This window comes from Lingula anatina, chromosome 6, assembly GCF_051362555.1.
Source record: "Lingula anatina isolate TDL-2025a chromosome 6, LinAna3.0, whole genome shotgun sequence".
NCBI lineage: Eukaryota > Metazoa > Brachiopoda > Lingulata > Lingulida > Lingulidae > Lingula > Lingula anatina.
The window spans coordinates 14971181-14989260 of record NC_141772.1 but is presented as its reverse complement, the minus strand read 5'-3'; the positions used below and the strand labels follow the sequence as shown (position 1 = coordinate 14989260).

At 37.6% G+C, this 18080-nt stretch overlaps 2 protein-coding genes across 2 annotated transcripts; both read left to right on the top strand.

The window, feature by feature from the left end:
• The first annotated feature begins 608 nt into the window (after positions 1–608).
• LOC106153911 (fatty acyl-CoA hydrolase precursor, medium chain) lies at positions 609–4139 on the top strand. Its single transcript, XM_087016426.1, has 4 exons — positions 609–923; positions 1033–1155; positions 1545–2724; positions 3122–4139. The coding sequence occupies exons 1-4, from the start codon at positions 701–703 to the stop codon at positions 3273–3275; spliced, it is 1680 nt and encodes a 559-aa protein (XP_086872552.1). The 5' UTR covers positions 609–700; the 3' UTR covers positions 3276–4139.
• Positions 4140–5797: 1658 nt separating this feature from the next.
• Positions 5798–15758, top strand: LOC106153905 (carbohydrate sulfotransferase 11). Its single transcript, XM_013528053.3, has 3 exons — positions 5798–6280; positions 11003–11043; positions 11710–15758. Exons 1-3 carry the CDS (start codon positions 6178–6180, stop codon positions 12649–12651), a joined length of 1086 nt encoding a protein of 361 aa, XP_013383507.1. The 5' UTR covers positions 5798–6177; the 3' UTR covers positions 12652–15758.
• The last annotated feature ends 2322 nt before the right edge of the window (positions 15759–18080 follow it).

Sequence of the window (18080 nt, the reverse complement as noted above, 5' to 3'; positions counted from 1 at the left end):
CTTCAGACAGTCGTTCAGTCTGCTAGAGTGTAAACCGGGGCCAAGATTAGAGGGAACCAAAACCGCAGACTTGCCAGAGTAGCTCAATCCATTATTTCGATTTGTTCGATATTACATTTCTGTCTCGTTTCAATTAAACTCAAATAAACAACTGATATTAATTGTGTGTGCGGTTAATCCTGTATACATGTATGGAACTGAATGCTGAGTTTTTAAAAAGGGAAGTATATTCCAAAGTATTGATAGCAATTCATAATAAGTTTTCAGTTTTATGATGTCAACAGTGGTATGATGGTGACAAATATCTGACCTCGATTGGTCATATCGATTGAAGTTATCGAGAGATATACCAAGTCAATTCAAATGAAGATAAGTTATATTGCCATAGATTTTGAATCGCAACCGTAGATAAAACTGACCTGGGAGGGGAGGCACGGCAAATATTTTTGAGTTGCCAAAGCAATCTATAAAGTCACTCTTTTCTCACATTGCATTAAGATTTTTAAAATTTCTGAAAAAGAAATACGTAGTCGTTTGTTTTTTTTTTTATTGATAAGGATGAAATAATTCTCACGGTTATTAATATGACACATCTTGTCGAACTATTTGGGAAGTACCCCCTCTGGGCAATACGGAGGACGATATATACATACGCGATATATAACGGGAGTGTCTGAAAAAACGGCACTTACAAAGCACCATGTCGTTGTCAAACACGTTAATTTGGCTGGTGTCAGCTGCCATATTTTACATAAACGCTTGTGAAAGTCAAGAAATCGTTCACACAAAGAACGGGCCGCTACGGGGCAGCTCGAAAACAGTTAATGGCGCCCGAGTGTTGGTATTCCAGGGTATCCCATTTGCCGAGGCTCCAGTCGGACAACTGAGATTTAGTAAACCTGTTCCAAAAGGAAAATGGAAAGGTTTGTGTCACTGTATATGCTAAACGACGGATTGTAAATGCAATACATGATTTATCTAAATGTTTAAACTAAATATGTAATAACGAGCCATTTGGTACATTTTATTTAGGAGTCCTGAATGCCACTGAGAATGGCGCCTCGTGCATCCAATTTTTGGAGTCTTCCGCTATAGCCCACTTGGAGAACGCACATGTATCCGAAGACTGTCTCTTCCTTAATATCTACGTTCCGGGTTAGTATGTTCATGTACAAAAATACCTGGATATTTTGTGCTGTTTTTAAAATAATAATTTAAAAATTATTGGATAATTATAATGCAAGGCTGAGAGTAATACAGTGTAGAAGCATTTGAGAAGGAGAAATGTCGTCATAAATAGTAACTTAGGTTGTTTTTTCAAATGGCACATTTCCACAATGCCACCTTCAAAATGATACTTTACCCCCAGCAATATAGAAAAAGTGTTATTGAGTTTCGTCGTTGGTATATAACATTCACACTTTTAGCTTTATGGAGGCCGGGTGAGGCTAGACACCGTTGTCATATGCTGTAGATAGTAGAGATTTCACATAATACCTGAAAGCATTTTCTTATCATGAACCGCTGTCCTATCTCTTTTCCAGATAAAATCGATAAATCCTCTCTCAAAAGTGTTATGGTGTGGATACACGGGGGAGGGTACGCTATAGGCACGGGGTCTCACATCCACGCAGATCTTCTGGCGGTTACCGGGGGGACAGTCGTGGTAACCATTAACTACAGGCTGAATATATTTGGTTTCCTAGCAACCAAGGGGTCTCCAGGTAACATCGGTCTATGGGACCAGACCTTGGCTTTGCAGTGGGTTCAGGATAATGTGCTAGAGTTCGGTGGTGATCCTAAAAAGGTGACGATTTTTGGCGAAAGCGCGGGAGGCACAAGCGTTAGTCAACTTGCATTGTCTCCTCATACGAAGGGCTTGTTTCATCGTGTTATCAGTGAAAGCGGGGTATTGTATTCCCCTTGGGCGTGGTCACATCAGCAAGACGAACTGGTGGCGGCAGTCGCAAAATACCTTCACTGTCCCCAGGACTCTCACATGGTCGATTGTTTTCGACAGCACAGCGCTCTTACTATGTTTGTAGCAGCAACAAACGCTAGAAATGAAGTGGTCAAAAACATGATGGGTATCCCTTTCGCCCCAGTTGTCGACGGAGATTTCTTCCCAGAGTCACCGATGGTCACTCTGAAACAGAAATCTTCGGAAAGTTACCTGCGCTTTATTAGTCTCGATTACATGGCGGGGACTATGAACGCGGAAGGGGGACTTGTAATTCTGGCCCTGACGTCACCAAATCTTCCGTTTAACGTGTCCCTGGGAGTGCCAACGTCATACGTGGTGAAACACGCCATACCAGATGAGGTGACGTATTTTTACGACAGCAGCAACCGGGACAAAATACAGGATGCGATCATCAAGGTGTACGCTGCTGACCCCAAAGTGGACATAGTCACTCAGGGGAGAAAACTAGTGGACATGTACGGAGACATGATGTTCGTAGCGCCTACTCTGCAGCTGCTTAGGGCACACGCCAATTCCACTGCGCCACTGCATGGGACGACGTACCAATTTTATTTCACGCACGTGCCGTCGCATCACATGATCCCCACGATGCCATGGATAAAGGGCGCGAACCACGTGGACGAGCTGCCGTACGTGTTTGGCGCCAAAACCATGTATCCGTCTGGAACAAACTTGACGCCGGAAGAACAAAAATTATCACTTGAGATCATGAGATACTGGTCAAACTTTGCGAAAACGGGGTGGGTATCACGATCGAGTCTAAATATCGACATACGTAGCTTTAGCTTTAGCTTTAGTTCGATGCAAGCCATTTCGTTAATTTCTAGACTTTGACGTTTAATGATTGACGTCATTGTGGTGATCATAAGGATGACACCCAGTGCTTATCTTGTAATTAAAACTATCAAGGGAATAGCAGGCAAACAAATATAATAGGTGGTCACAAATGGAGTAAAAAATTCGTTAATGGGTAGCATTGGAACCAACACAAACGCACAGTCTACACAAGGCAGATTGGAGTAATGTGCTGTTGACCGTACGTAATGTTTTCAGACAAAATCAAACCAACCCACACATCCTATTCCCTCCCCTTATGTATTGCCATTTATCATAGATCTGCCAATTTTATCTTTTCAGTAACCCCAATAACGGGACCGGAGTCACGTGGCCAGAGTTCCAGACGTCCAATCAATCCTACATAGAGCTAGGGGACGCAGTTCAGGCCAAAGTTAATATTCTTCCACAAAGAATGCGTTTGTGGTTGGAAGAAATACCGAACTTACTCGGCTGATTCATTCTCGTTGTATCTTCATCTTGTATGTAATTACACCCATGTATAAGAATAGTATGAACATGAATATCTGAACAAATATGCATTATATCTGAACCATCTCCATTTATAGAAAACAGGCAACTCTCTTCAATACCATCCTACATTTACGTCTTCATGGGACAGATAATCATGCAAGACGACTGTTTTTGCCACCCTGAGCTTCAGAGATAACTTGACACTAACCTCTTCACTATAGCCTATCTTCATCGTGTCGCGTTATCTCTGAAGCTCAGGGTGGTTTTTGCTGGTGTCTGATAGCGTAAATTAAAGGAAAAACACCTCTGCTCAGAAAGCCATGTCATCATATCCGGACTTTATCTACAAAACATGCAAAAGTATTTTTAGATAATCTGACATAAAATAAGTAAACAATGTGAATGAGCTGTATGATATATTTCGATTTTACTTTTCAAATAACGCATTCAATTTTTCTTTCTGTTCAGATTTATAAGAGTTGTGCTTCATCACGCATAGTTGTTTTTAAAAGAACCAATATCTCGTGATACCATGAATCTTGTGCCAAGATAGACCTACCATGCTGGAACACGAATCATACAACCAGTGCGTGCTGGTCTTCAGCCATCGTTACTACTAGTAGGGCTAGTATCCTTGTAGCCCCTCCCTCCTCGTATAACGTAATTACATTTTTAATATGCGATTCGCCAAGCCAGATTTTAAGACGCGAACAATTAAGTCTGGCATATTGTGTTTGTGCATATAAATAAAACGCGCATCATGAGAAGTGGAATGTGGCAGTGTGAATTGCGATAGTTGAGTTTAGGAAAAACACTTGACTCACTACTGCAATACGCCTTGTTATTTAGGTATGTGTGGTCTGTGTAAGAGAGAGAGAGAGAGAAAGAGAGAGGGGAGGACAGAGCACAGGTGAAAGAATAGAGGGACTGGGGGAGGGGGCGCGTGATCACTTTCAAGAGGCAATTTTGCCTAATTATTATGTTTTATTAAAGCTTGTTATTAATTCAATCGTATTAAGTGCTCTCATTACACTATAGAGCATCAATTTAACTTATGTGTTGAAACTAAAAGTCCTAACTGAAGACGCGTTATTGGAACAAAATATACTATACGCGTATCAAAATGTCTTAAAATCATATTTTCTTAGTCTTTGTATCCTGCAAAGCTTCTTATCTTTCCCAATTCAGACTTTTAAAACGATAAAACCCCTCAAATAAAAGTAATTGATGTCACTATTTCTTTCTGAAATGTACAGAACGATCTTAGAACTAGATTATCTAATTAGAAATGATTTAAAACATCAAATCCAAGGATCAGGCAATGATACGTAAATAGGAGAAATTTCAAGAGAAATTTTAAGAGAAATATTTTATTTCTGTCTCAGTGAGCCACAGTACAGCACGACCGAGGGGAACAAGACAAAGATGACTATATTCATTATCTTTGAAAAAAATGACGTTTGTTTCTGTGTTGTTTCTTGCGTTTTTGGGACTACGATTTCTTCATTTTATGGAGTGCTACATGTAGAAGGCACTAGTTCTGATTTTATAAGACCGAGGTAATACATGTTTTGCACGTGGAAAAAGTAAAATCCACTGCATCACGGTGGATAATGATGAGTAAAAACCTAAAACGCGATGATTCATTTCCTATCCGTGTTTAATTGCCTAAGCAAATATGCAGCATTTTCGAGTTTATTCCTTCACTTAAGAGCCAAAATTTAAAACCATTACGTTCCTAGAAGGGGTTTAAACGTATTCGGAGAATCATCCAAGGGCAGGTTTGAGTCGTATCATAGACCATGAGAGACGTGTTGAATGCTGCTACACCCAGGCGTTGTCAGTTACACTTCCGTCATGTTCAGCGCGCCATCAATATTTCTCTATCCGTGTAGCAATTTCATTCAAGACGAAGGCCAAAAATATGTTCGTGTTTTGACGGCCTTATACTTAACTAGCATGTTGTATGTAGGTTTGCACGTCCTCTACAAGGTTGTATTGTGTACAACGTGCGCTCCGTTCAGTTATGTAATACAATGTATGATGTTTTGGTTTGAATTACATAACTTAAGAAACATGTTTGTACATGTAGTAAGAGTCCCACATCCTATGCCTACAGGCTCGTACATGCAAGTCTTTGGTTTTGCGACGATTTTTTTTTCTGACCGTGATTTATATCTGTGCTATTCCAAGAAATCAGTATAGCAATTTAATTTATTAAAAATCTTCAACATTCACCAATATGACACAGGAATTCATTATAATTGTATTGTGTGGACTTTAAAAAGCTTCCTGTTAAACAATCATGACGTAGATTATCATTTGAATAGCAGAGGCATGGGTCAAAGTCACCACATAGCCGAATTCAGAAAAGCATTGAAAATTAAAGGGGGCACACTACGCGAGTCTCTCCCCCCCCCCCCCCCCCCCCCAATCTTGATTTCCTAGATCTTCCAGAGATATAAAATTCATAATCTGGCGAGTTAATCCTCGGCATGTGGCTTGTGGTCCGACAGAAGCAGCAATTACAAGTGCGTTTCAACAATCACTTTCTTGTTTGTCGAAGCCGAACGAATAAATCTTTTGCTCCCCGAGAGATGGCGTTGAATGTACGCATTCTAATTGAAAGCAGACTCTGGGAGCCGAAGCCACACATGGACGGTTTAACTCCTCCACAAACACGGTGCTAAGACAATGGCTTCAGGATCGCCCGGCGCTTAGACGTTTGTGAGGAGCTTTCGCAAACCTTTTCTACCCCCAAGACTCTGCTGAAAGCTGGGGGTGTTGTCAGAGAAAGCCTATGCCTTGGACTCAGGGTGAAATTTACAGCACGTTTTTTCAGATGATCTCGGCCTAGTTTCTGCTTAGTACCAGTAGGTTCTACTATGGGGAAGCTGCGCTGTTGCAAGATGCGGGTTTTTGCCGTTGTTCTGGGATGGATGGCTCTCGTAGTGTCCGTGGTGTTGCTGGTCAATCTGCTTTCAACAGGTTGGTAACTATATATGTATGCAGGAATTCAGTTTAATAACAGTCACATTCAGTGTTGTCAAAGCCATATTATGTAATGGTTTCGATTGACAGTGTTGGCGTTGTTGTATTGGTAGTAAAGCTACTAGTATAATGGTCCCATTCAAAACAAGCGTACTGTCTGTTTGATAAAATTCAGGTGCATGTTTAAAGATTAATAATTAACCTAATTTGGGCATTATTTTGTTCTTAAAATTGTTATGGATTTTTTTATGGAAAAAAATAACAGAAATAGGTTGGTTAAATTAAAAGACATTTGAAAAAAAAAAAACGTAATTTACAACAGCGCTCTTAGGAAAATTATGATAATGTAACAGATTTTTGATATCTCAAGTAGTCTGTTGGCATTTTCTGGTGGTTCAGAAAGAAACATATGGGGAAATAACATAGATAATATCTAACCAAGGTTCAAGTTAAAGGAAGATCCCATGGAACAAGGCCTGGCATTGAGAATTTCTGCAGTTGTAAACTCTGCTGGAATCTTCCTGTATTTGACTCACATCGTCTGTTATGTCTGTCCACTCAGAGTCTAGCACAGTAGGAACAACGCTGACCCTTCTCGAAGTAACAGGAGTGAAAATTAGGGGAAAAAAGTACAAAGCATTGCATTGGGATCTTTCCAGCATGCATGTTGTTTCTGACCACTTTCCCTAATATTATTACTTCAGCCCGTTTTTTTTTTTTTTTTTTTTTTTTTTTTTTTTTTTTTTTTTTTGACAAAGAAATCTGTGACAGGTTGGAGAACTGAAATTGGATTGTTTTTCCTTTGGTCAAATCAATCCAGGGCAATTTTTCAAGCAGAAGCATTTTACATGCTTGCTAAGACCAAGAGAAACTACACATATGTGCATGATATTTAATAAGAAGTTTGGATCAGTTCCAGATTTTGGACACCAGATTCCCATCATTAAATAAGTATTAATTATCTTATAACATGTGTTTCTACATTTGTCATTCTAGCAAAGTAGCCACATAAAAAAGTATGTTCTTTATCAGGCAGTCCCCATACATTGTTTATAAAGTTTCAAACAGATCTTGGACAGAGCCAAAACAAATCATCCCCTGCTACAGAGAACTGATGGGTATTCACTTCTACCCTGCATAACCTGTCTAGTACTGATATATGCTGGTGATGAAGTGATAGGAGTGAGTTTCCTGTGTAGTCTGAAACTCAGGGTTCACAAAGTACATGTACTCTGGATTTGATCCAGTTTATTCAGTTCCGGATAGAGTGGGGGAGGGGAGAAATAGGGTGGTAGAACTTTTTGGGTGAAAGAATGGATCGTTAAACTTCAGACTGGTAATAACTGAACAAAAAAATAACTTCAAAAAACTATTGTCCATGATTTTTTACTAATGTCATGGTGTGCGGCAGATCACGGTTGCTGGGGACAGCATTTAAATCATTGTGAATGTGACTGATGTAGTATAGATTGGCTTCGGACCTTAAAGATGCATCCACATGGTTTAAACACTAGGAGACTTGGGTATTTTGGGGAAAAATGGGTGGTGGGGGGAGAAGGCAAAAGAACTGCATGCCCTTTTGTTGGGAAATGGTCCATGCTGAATCAATTGTTATTTAAAGTCATCTTTTGGTGGCAGAAGTTTTATTATTTTAAATCAAAATTTAACCCAAGTTATTTGCTATTTCTCAGTTTGGGTAAACTAAAGGGGGGGGGGAGGGTAAAAAAGTTAACTTTTTCAGGGAAAAGACCCCCCTCTTAAATAATTGGTTACAGGACTTCATAAAATTAGCATTTTGTTAGGAAATATGACATGTCTGGATCACAAATATCTACATTTCATCTTTGCTGTTCAGTGCCAAATTTTCAGTTCCCACAGGGGAATTGGTTACCTTTAGCATAGCAGGGCCACAAAAGAGACATCCCTCAGTGTAGCTGTCACTGGGCAAATATATCATTTATCATTTTTTGTTTGCTGAATCGGGTTATGGTAGCCATGGTGTTGTTTCAGATGATGGTGTAGTTTCAGCTTCGGCACATGTTTAGTCAGTCACCTTGTGAGTGTCTGTTCACTCACACCTTGATAAGCAGTTGTTATTAAAAGGCAATTCTCACACGATTCTGTCTTCTGACATCAATTTCACCTAAAACTTAAGGTGAACAAAAGTTAGTAATCAAAACTTTTTGTCTACATTGATTCAGAATAAATCACTTGGTATCTGATGTTAATTAGAGACAAGAAAAGGCCTGGAAGTGACATTCAATTTAACAAATATTTGCAAAGTATATAAATTGTGGTAAAAACTATCTGTCATATTGCACATTGTATTAAATTTAATAGAAAGTACATATGTAGTCTGTTGTATTTACCGTACATTCAAATACTTTGATGTTTGAATTCACATAACAATGTTTATATTTATATTGAAAAAAAATGAAAGGGTAAGTTTGGGCCTGACCAAGTGATGATAGAAATTTTAGAATGATCTAAATTTGTTGTCAGTCTACCATAAATCACTTGAAAAGTGATTAAAAAAATTGCGTATTAAAACACACCGTGTGTGTGTGTGGGTGGGTGTGTGTGTGGGGGGGGGGGGGGGGGGGGGGGGGGGCAGGTGTAAGAAGGTACTCTATTGAAGCACCTTCCCATAGACCTACCAGTATAGGTCCAATAAGTTCACCAGATATCAGTGTCCATTTTAAGGTCAACTATCTAAAACAGTTTGAGAAATGATAACATTTTAGATCAGTTATCTAAAGCAGCCTGGGAAAGGACCACATTCCCTCCTCCCCCACGTCAAGTACATTTTTTCCACAGACTTCTGTAACAAATGTCGTTATCCCAAACTTCTATGACATGCATACTAGTCTGTAACAGGTATTATTCTTATACCAAAGATATTTGTAGTGAGTGCAAGGTTTTCACTGGCATTAGACAGCATACTATTCTATTGCAGGTGGTGATTTCTATTTCCCCTTTTCCCCACCTGGGTGATGGTGGGAGGGGTTGTTGGATGTTTAGTCTCTTACTTAGTATTCAATGAACAGGGTGTGCCAAAATTTCATGTCTTAGCAAAGGCATGCTGAATTCCTTGTTCTCCCCACCAAGCTTTATTCTGAACTTATTGACCCCTTTAAACATTAACAGGCAATGGCTATCAACTTGATGTACTGTTTTATCTAATGTTTTTTTCGTCATGGGATTTTGACAGTGAAAATATGAAACTGAATAATGCACACAATTTGCTTGAAAGATGGCCAAGTCTTCTGCAGCTGTGCTGACAAATGACCTGTCTGGGTATTTTGTTGCATCACAAGTAGGTATGTGACTTGGGGCAAAGCACCTCTCCCCCCTCATCAAAATTAAATCTTTGACTGAAATTGCCTGAAGTGCAAGTTCTTTAACATAACAATTTGGGGTTAGTTACCATTGCAATTGCCCCAAGTCATGCTTAATTGTGAGATGATTAAAAAAAGAAGAAGCCAAAAAACTATTTCACCTCTATCATCACCAAACTAACACCCTATCCAAAATTTTTTGGTAGTGTCTGATCCCTATCCAAAATCTCAGACCCTCCCCGTCTCTTTTGAATTAATTTCCCCAATAAACATCCAGTGAAAAGTGCAGAAAAATGGCATTTAGTAAAGCCAGCTTAGTTTTAATGTGTTATTTACACTCCGATTCAGAGCAAATGTCAAAGCCAGTATGTATGTGTTAGTACAGGTGCATGTGTGTGGAAGTGTTAACCCCAGGACAAATCATACAACAACATACCACACACACGCTGGTAATGGAATTGGCCGATTGGCTTCAGAAATCTCTTCTTTATCTTTTCTGTATACACACTACGGTTTCCTTTGTCCTTAATGGACCACAAAGAATTTTGAAATATTAATAGGGTGATAATGTGGATATAATGTGAGTCACATAGTCAGTTGGGGTGAAATGATTGTTGTATGATGATACTGCCCCTTTCTTGTAATTGATAATTGAAGTGAATTGCTCCCTGTGTAAAAATCAATAGAGTATATGAATGTTTTATTAATATGACTGTTGTCATGTACTGTGACAATCCTAAGATCACTGATTGCTCTTTTTGCTTTTATAAATTCCCCTTATACTAGCTAAACATGAAAAAGTGCTAGAAATACCCTTATTTCAAAATAGAGTATGGAAGCACATGTAAATGGGGGTTTGGAAATATTTAAGAAAAAATGGAAAGTACAGTATTGGCTCAATCTTTTTAATGCAATGAAGAATGGATTGTTTGAAGTCATAAATTCTTAGAATTGGAGCACTGAGTGGTAGCAACAAAATTGAAAAGCAGGCTACTATATAGTTATATGCTACACAGTATAAGCACCACAAATGCTTCATAGAAATGTAATTTTTAACGATTCCAAAATTGTGCATGTGAAAGATTGATCATTTTCCCCATTCAAAAATTCGAGCCATTACCGTACAATTAAACATAAAGCACTTTATCACTTAGAGCACATTCCTCAAATTTACAAAACTGCTGCAGGGATTTGGGGAACCTCATTGCTGCAGTCTTAGTAAATTTGAACCTTGATGAAATTTCACTGATGTAATAAACCAAACTCAACCCAGAAATTTAGAAAATCTGATCGGCTAAAGTGTACATGTTGAAAGACATGTGGTTCAGTCTGCAGGTCATGTACTAGGTGATTAAAATAGGTTTGTTTTGTGTTTTTCCAGATAGAGTAATCTATGGCATGCCTCCCCAACATAGAAGAATGGTAAGTATCTGGTGTTTTTTCTACTTGTTCATTTGCTTCTAATTTAGGTGGGGCCTAGGGGGATGGCACCCCCCCCCCCCCCCAACTCAGTCTCTAACTTCCCCCATTGCAGATCTGATAAAGTGTGAAGCAAGTATCAAACTTTCCTCTTTCTCTCCCCCTCTTTCACCTGCCTGTAGGAAAAATTATACTTATATTAGTAAAGATAAATCAGTGACCTTTTACAAGATTTTTGATATCTTGTGAAGCTTTCATATAGGAAGATACACTTTGCCATAATAAGAAATATTTTACTTTAACATGTCTTAGATATACTTAAAGAACACATTCTACACTGGGTAAATTATGAATGTGTACTGTGTTTGCTGTGTTCTTCTTGTAACATGTAACATGGCAGGAAAAAAATCACCTGATAGAATTCATGTCTGTACTTGGAGAAAACAATGCTAATGTGATTATTAAAGAATTTAAGTTAGATATGAATAGCTTAAGTTGAATGTGAAGCATTAGTTGTTTTGGAAGATTTTTACCTTTTGATATGCATAACTAAATTTCGAAGACCTATGTTCACAACTTTGACAAAGGTTATCTATACCATTATTGATATTTCAAAAGGTGATATGCCAATTCTTGCTATTCACATTCTTTCTGTTGCATCTTTTATAGGTAATATCACTAAGTGATGAAGCACTTGCAAAAATTCAAGAAGAACGCCAAGAAACTGTCAGAAAATTCTGCAAGGCAAATGGAATTCATCCTACATCAAATGTAGACCCAAGTTTACTTGATCATCTCTATGTAGATGACAAGCACAAGCTCATTTACTGTAAAGTTCCAAAAGTGGCTTCAACAAATTTTAAAAGGATATTAGTTGTGGCTATGGGTCTTGTCAACACCACTGATCCCATGAAAATTAGCGGCTCCGATGCTCACGAAAAACATTTTATACCCAAGCTCAGTTCTTACTCGCCAGAAGAAGTCCGGTATCGTTTGGATACGTATTTCAAGTTCATGTTCGTGCGGGAACCCCTAGAAAGACTGGTGTCAGCATATAGGAATAAATTCACTTTACCCTACAGCCAATATTTCCAAAAAGTGTTTGGAAGAAAAATAGTCTATCTCTATCGCAAAAACGCCACAAAGGATTCTCTGAAGAAAGGGAACGATGTGACTTTTGAGGAGTTTATTCGTTATCTGACCGATGCCAAAAAATCTTCTGAACAGCTCAATGAGCATTGGCGGCCATTTTACCGCCTTTGTCACCCTTGTGTAATACAGTATGATATAATTGGAAAATACGAAACGCTTGCAGACGATGCAGACTACATTTTACGAATGGTGGGGCTAGATGACATACTCTCTTTTCCAACTATGCCACCAAGAACCGGACTTAGCACAAAGGAAAGAACACTGACAATGTTTCAAAATTTATCCCCCATAGATATCCACAATTTATGGGAATTGTTCTCTGTAGATTTTGCTCTTTTTGGCTATGAATATCCCCATTTCAAAGGTGTCAAGTCATTACCTACAGCAAAGATAAATACATCAAAAAACAAGATGGTTAAGGTGCAGAAACTGACTGCCAAGGAAAAAATAAAAGGTTGATGTTTAGATAGAGCTGAGATTTATTTTATGTACACAGTATCTGGCAAAGAAGTATGAAGAATATAAAGCAGTAAAAAAGGATAATTTACTGGGGGTGTGAAGATTGAATAATGATTTTTTTAGGGAACAGTGCAGTTACACTCGAATTTAAGTGTTGTCAATAGCTGAGTGAGACTGACTGTTGATTTGACCAGAAATATAAATTGAAGCACAAGTTGCAAAAGGACCAAATGTGTGAACGCACATTCAATAAGTAAGGGAATGATGGTTTGTTTATCAGATTGACTGCATTTTATCTTTGTTGAGCAGCATTTTTCCTTTACTGCATAACTTGCATAAAAAACTTTTTACATTCACAATTTTGCATGTGAAGTTATGAATTTACAAAAGGTACATGTCATTTGGCTGTTATCATTGTTTTTCACTCGCAGAAACCAGTTTCCTGTTTTTATTTAATAATGTTTGTTTTTGTGTACTTTTTCTCCAAAAGAAAATGTGTATTGATAGAAACTAGTCAGTAATCATGTACCTTATGACTCTAGTCTGACTCAAATAATATGTTATAAAAGTTATGGATTATTTTAGAATTACAAGTTATTGATTGATGTTAAAATGTTTTTTTTTCTTCTTATAATGGATAAAGAACAAACACACATGCACCCCATTTCCATAGATTAGATCGACCTACTTTAGATCGACCTAACTCCCTGGGGGTTCACGCTAAAAAGCTGTCAGCCGGGCAGACACGAAAGTTAATTACCCCCTTACAGCTTGTAGTAGGCGGGACTGACATTTAATCGGATTATCTGAAAGTAATCTAGTGAGACTCCCCGCGGGGATAGATCGATCTAAAATCTATGGGAATAGAGCCATACACACACAAAAACATGCATGCACACACATTAAAAATACATTGGAATTTCATAGATGTAGGTCCTAAAAATTTTTACCAAATAAACTTAATAAATGCACTCTGTGGAGTTCCAAATGAAAAATAATCAGATATTGATTTTAAGGGTGCACTCCCAATGAAACTACGGTACTAGGTACATGTAGAACACTCCAACTGCATGGAGACTCTTGCTGATTACAGTCATTAAATTGAATGACATGCCTTCTTCAAAGCCAGGGGGTCGATTAACTTCCAGGTACATTCAGTTGCACTCGAAACGAAGTGAAAAAGCTTCCAGAAGCTGAGCTGGAACGGAAGTTGATCACTTTCATGATGGGGAATGCACCCTAAGACCACTTTCTTCACTTTGTTTAAGCTGAGTGAACATTCACGTGCATTCCTTGTGTTTTCTCTTGGATTTTTATAGTTGTCATATTGACTACATAATACAAAGATATAGTTGAGTTGTTTTAGCAAGGTATGAGTTAACATCCTGTTCTTCATGTGTAAGGAAATTATCAGAAGATGAAATATAGATCATATACTGTCGATGTAGGCAATGAGCATATTTTCAATGTTTCTTTATTCTGTGATCAGAGGATGTAATCTTGGCTAAAATCTGTTAGTTTGTACTGTTCACACTATATTAACATTTAACTAATGTCATGGTGCATTTGTTAAAAAATTAAAAAATGTGTGACATTTGGCGCAAAGTCCTCCTTTGCACCTGCAGTGTTATACGTGCAACCATACATTGTTAGCTGAAATAAACACTGAAACATTCTCTTTGACATCATTAAATAGTTGCAGAGTCCAGATGGTCACCTGCCCAGCACAAGGTCCACTGGGTGACTGAGGTGGCCTACTGCTGACCTGGCAACTATCTGAACCCAATCTCTTCTGGTGTGGAACAGAATGCTTTATTATTGGGGGTCTTAACTGAAGGAAAAAAACCTGCTCTAGAGGCTTTACTAAATGAGATGACCAGATTTTTTAGATTCTTTATGAATTTTTTTTGCCTCTGTGGATCAAAATGCATGATGTATCTTTTATATGAAGTGTTATTTTTGGAAAAATTTTAATGGCTAAGACCACTGTGTATTCCCACACAATGAGAACTTCCTATGATCTGGCATATGTTGTTTGGCTTTGTTCCTCAATGCTGCAGCAGATTACATGTTCTGAATCTCAGAAAAGCAATCTTGTCCAGTGCATTGCATTATATTTGATATTTTAGTTGTGAAACTGGCTCACCCCAGCAGGTTAAGACAAACTGATTGCCTAAGCTTGGGGATTAGGCCAGGCTGTGAAAGTAGGTACAGCACTGCTAGATAAATACTGTACTTGGTTGTATAAATGTTGCATGACTTCTGAGTTCATGAAGTTCAACTGGTCCTTGAAGTGTGGGAATCCATTGCCCACTTGTGCTGAATTGTTTGAGTTTTTATAAATTGAAACATGTTCAGTTGTTTTATTTATTCATTTATTTTGGAAACGCAATACTACAAGTGTAACAGTTTGGTATTAAGATACAGCAATTTGTGCAAATGATTGAGGTTTAGAAATTTAAGAAAAAAATGTTTTTCATCCTTGCAGTTTGAATGAAAACTTGAGACTGTAAAAAAGTCCATTTTTTTGCATATTTAAGTCACTGTTATTTTACTGTTTTAAGTAGAAAGTGTTATTTGGAATTTTTATTGATTGTGTGAAATTATAAGCTCAAATATATAATTTCAAAGGCCTGTTTTGTGGATTTGTGCAAATAGGTGAGCTGGACATGTACTGGTTGCACATATATAAATTTAAAAAATATTTAATCAAACTAAAAAAGCTCATTTATTAAAATTGTTTAAAATAACTTAAAAATAATGCAAAAACAACATTTGTTTATAAAAGTGTTTAACTTTTATTTGTCTTATCACACTTTCTGCCTTTAATAACAAGTATGATCCAAAGAAGAAATGAAAAAAATATTGTCATCTTCCTACTCTGCTTGGTATGAATATGTATATTTATTATAAATATGAAATATGTGTATAGTGAAGATAAGTACAGGGATATTAAAGGCCGAGAGATCACAAATGTACTGGTAGTAGACCTAGTCATCACATCTTTACAATAAACCACAGTTTGTATTAGGAACCAGATGCAATAAACTCATTTGAGATGCTCAAGTTTGCTGGAGCTGAAATAAATGGAAAAATATGTGAACTAACTTCAGATTTCCCGTTTTGTTATGTTTGCCTTCATACGTCTGGGGCAGTGCCAAGCTGCTTTCTTCTGAGGCAGTCTGTGCTACAATATGAGAATAATTTCCCTCTTATCACTGCTAAATACCGACATTATCTTAACTAGTTTTTAACAGCCATAAAATAGATTTTTGTAACCTGATACCCCGCTGAATCCAAGACAGTAGTCAGTAATTTCAAAAAGGGGTCGGGGAGGGGGGGGGGGGGTTGGGGGATTTTTCAGAAAAAGTGGTCCTATTAAGCCCCGCAGTTGATGCAATTTGAGCAATGAAATGCAATCTAGGTCAAATTTTGAGTCAGAGAGAACCTTTTCTGGACAAAAAGGCGATACTGTAGACCCCCCCCCCCCTTCAGCCCGGAAATAGTAAGAAATAGTAAGGGTGTACCTCAAGAACCAGAAAAATAATATACACAATGGAAAAGAAGTGCAAACTTATAATCACTTCCGCTTTTTTTTTGGCATATCCTGTGATCTAAATGACACTTTTGGATTGCTTATACCAGCAGATTAACAAAAAAGTATTTATTTTATTTTGTTTTTAATTCTCAAGTCTAGAGTGCACGTTTTAACAATTAAAATTGTTAGTTAAACTCATATGGTCTGTGTGGTTGATATGTTTGCCACTGTAGTCTCTGAAGTACATAATATTGTGCATGCATGTATTCAGGCATGGAAAATAATTGACTTTAGAGGCAGTCTGGTGTAGAGCGAAAAGAAATTTATTTTTGGGTTCTGTGGACTGCTTCAACATTGAAAGCATTTTGCCTCGAGTTTGTTTTCACAGTTTGTAACTGGCTATTAAGATACTGCGATTATGAAGGTCCATGCGCAAGATGGTTAAAATTATCATCTTTGTTTTCCTTATGGATGAAGCATCACCACATAGCAGCTAATCTCCCTCTGCATGTTTTGCCTATGAAAATAAACATGATGGTGTAAAGAGATGATAAATAAATCCCAAAGTCGACACATTTGCTCCCATAGGGTGAAAACAATTATTTCTGGTTATCCAGGAGGAAACGGCACCAGATTAAGCAGAAGGTGGCAAAGAGGTCTTGGCACTTTGTGAAATGAGATTTAGAACCAAATAGCATGATAATATGGCTTCGAAGTGGGTGATATCTGAGAAAAAAAATACCCATCAAATATTTGCACATGAGGAGCTACAGCATGAGTTTTTATTGGGAAATGCATTTCCTAGAAACATAATTATTCAAATAAAATGATAATTAAAAATGTATAAAAAAATGTGCCTTGTTAGAAAACATATGAGTAAAACAAAGGCACTGAAAACGGCAAGAATGCATTGATCAGTGATATTTTTAACATGTTCCAATGGTATTGCAATATACCTCTACTAGCTGTTTTGAAATTCCATTTCTGTATTTCTTGTAGGAAGGGGAAAAGAGGCAATTTAATGTTAGTACAGTGTCACAATTGCCAGTAAACCTCTTGAAATTGACTGGCCTAGTTGGCCCGCCTAGTTAATGGCAATGTTCATGTATGCATGTTGACTTTATCAGACGAAAATACATTCAAATCATTTCTGTTTTATTTTGCTTTGAGCATTTCACACTGCCAAGTTGAACTTATATCTACATGGGGCATGCAGAGCTATTTTTCCATTCTATTCCATCTTTTAAGGAGATGAAGAAAGGCTTTGTTGAGCCGTTACAAGAAGCTTTCTTCTTGAAAAAAAAGAAAGAAAATGCTTACCTCAACTTAAAATTGACTCACAATGGGGGAGGGTTGGGAGAGGGTAATTTCCATACATTTATATTTTTTGTGCTCTTTGACCGTTTTAAAGCACCACAGGGATTTCATAAAAGCTATTGAAAACAAGGCTTTTCAGGGTCAGAAGGAAAGCCAAGAAAAATAGAAAAGTGAGGCGTCATGATTTACAGTGGATGTGATCATCACTTATTCACCTGTGAGTTATAGATCGATATCATACTCTGATACATGTGTAATTTGTGACCATCCACACTGCAATAAATAAGGTGTTTGATATTAGAATGAAGAAATCAATATCAGCAAACCCATTATTATGGTGGGTATTATGACCAACTAAACCAGGCATTCAGTCAAATAGGAAATGCCATCAGATCAACTGACAAAAGCATTGTTTGCTAGGTACTTGAAGTCACTTCACACCTAGTTCCTCCATTTATTTGCACAACATAACCAGTTTGAATAATATCATTCACAGTTTGTTCCTGAAAGACAGTTTATACAAGGTGATAGTAAACATATTTGAACAGATGCACTTGAAGAATTCACCAGTGTT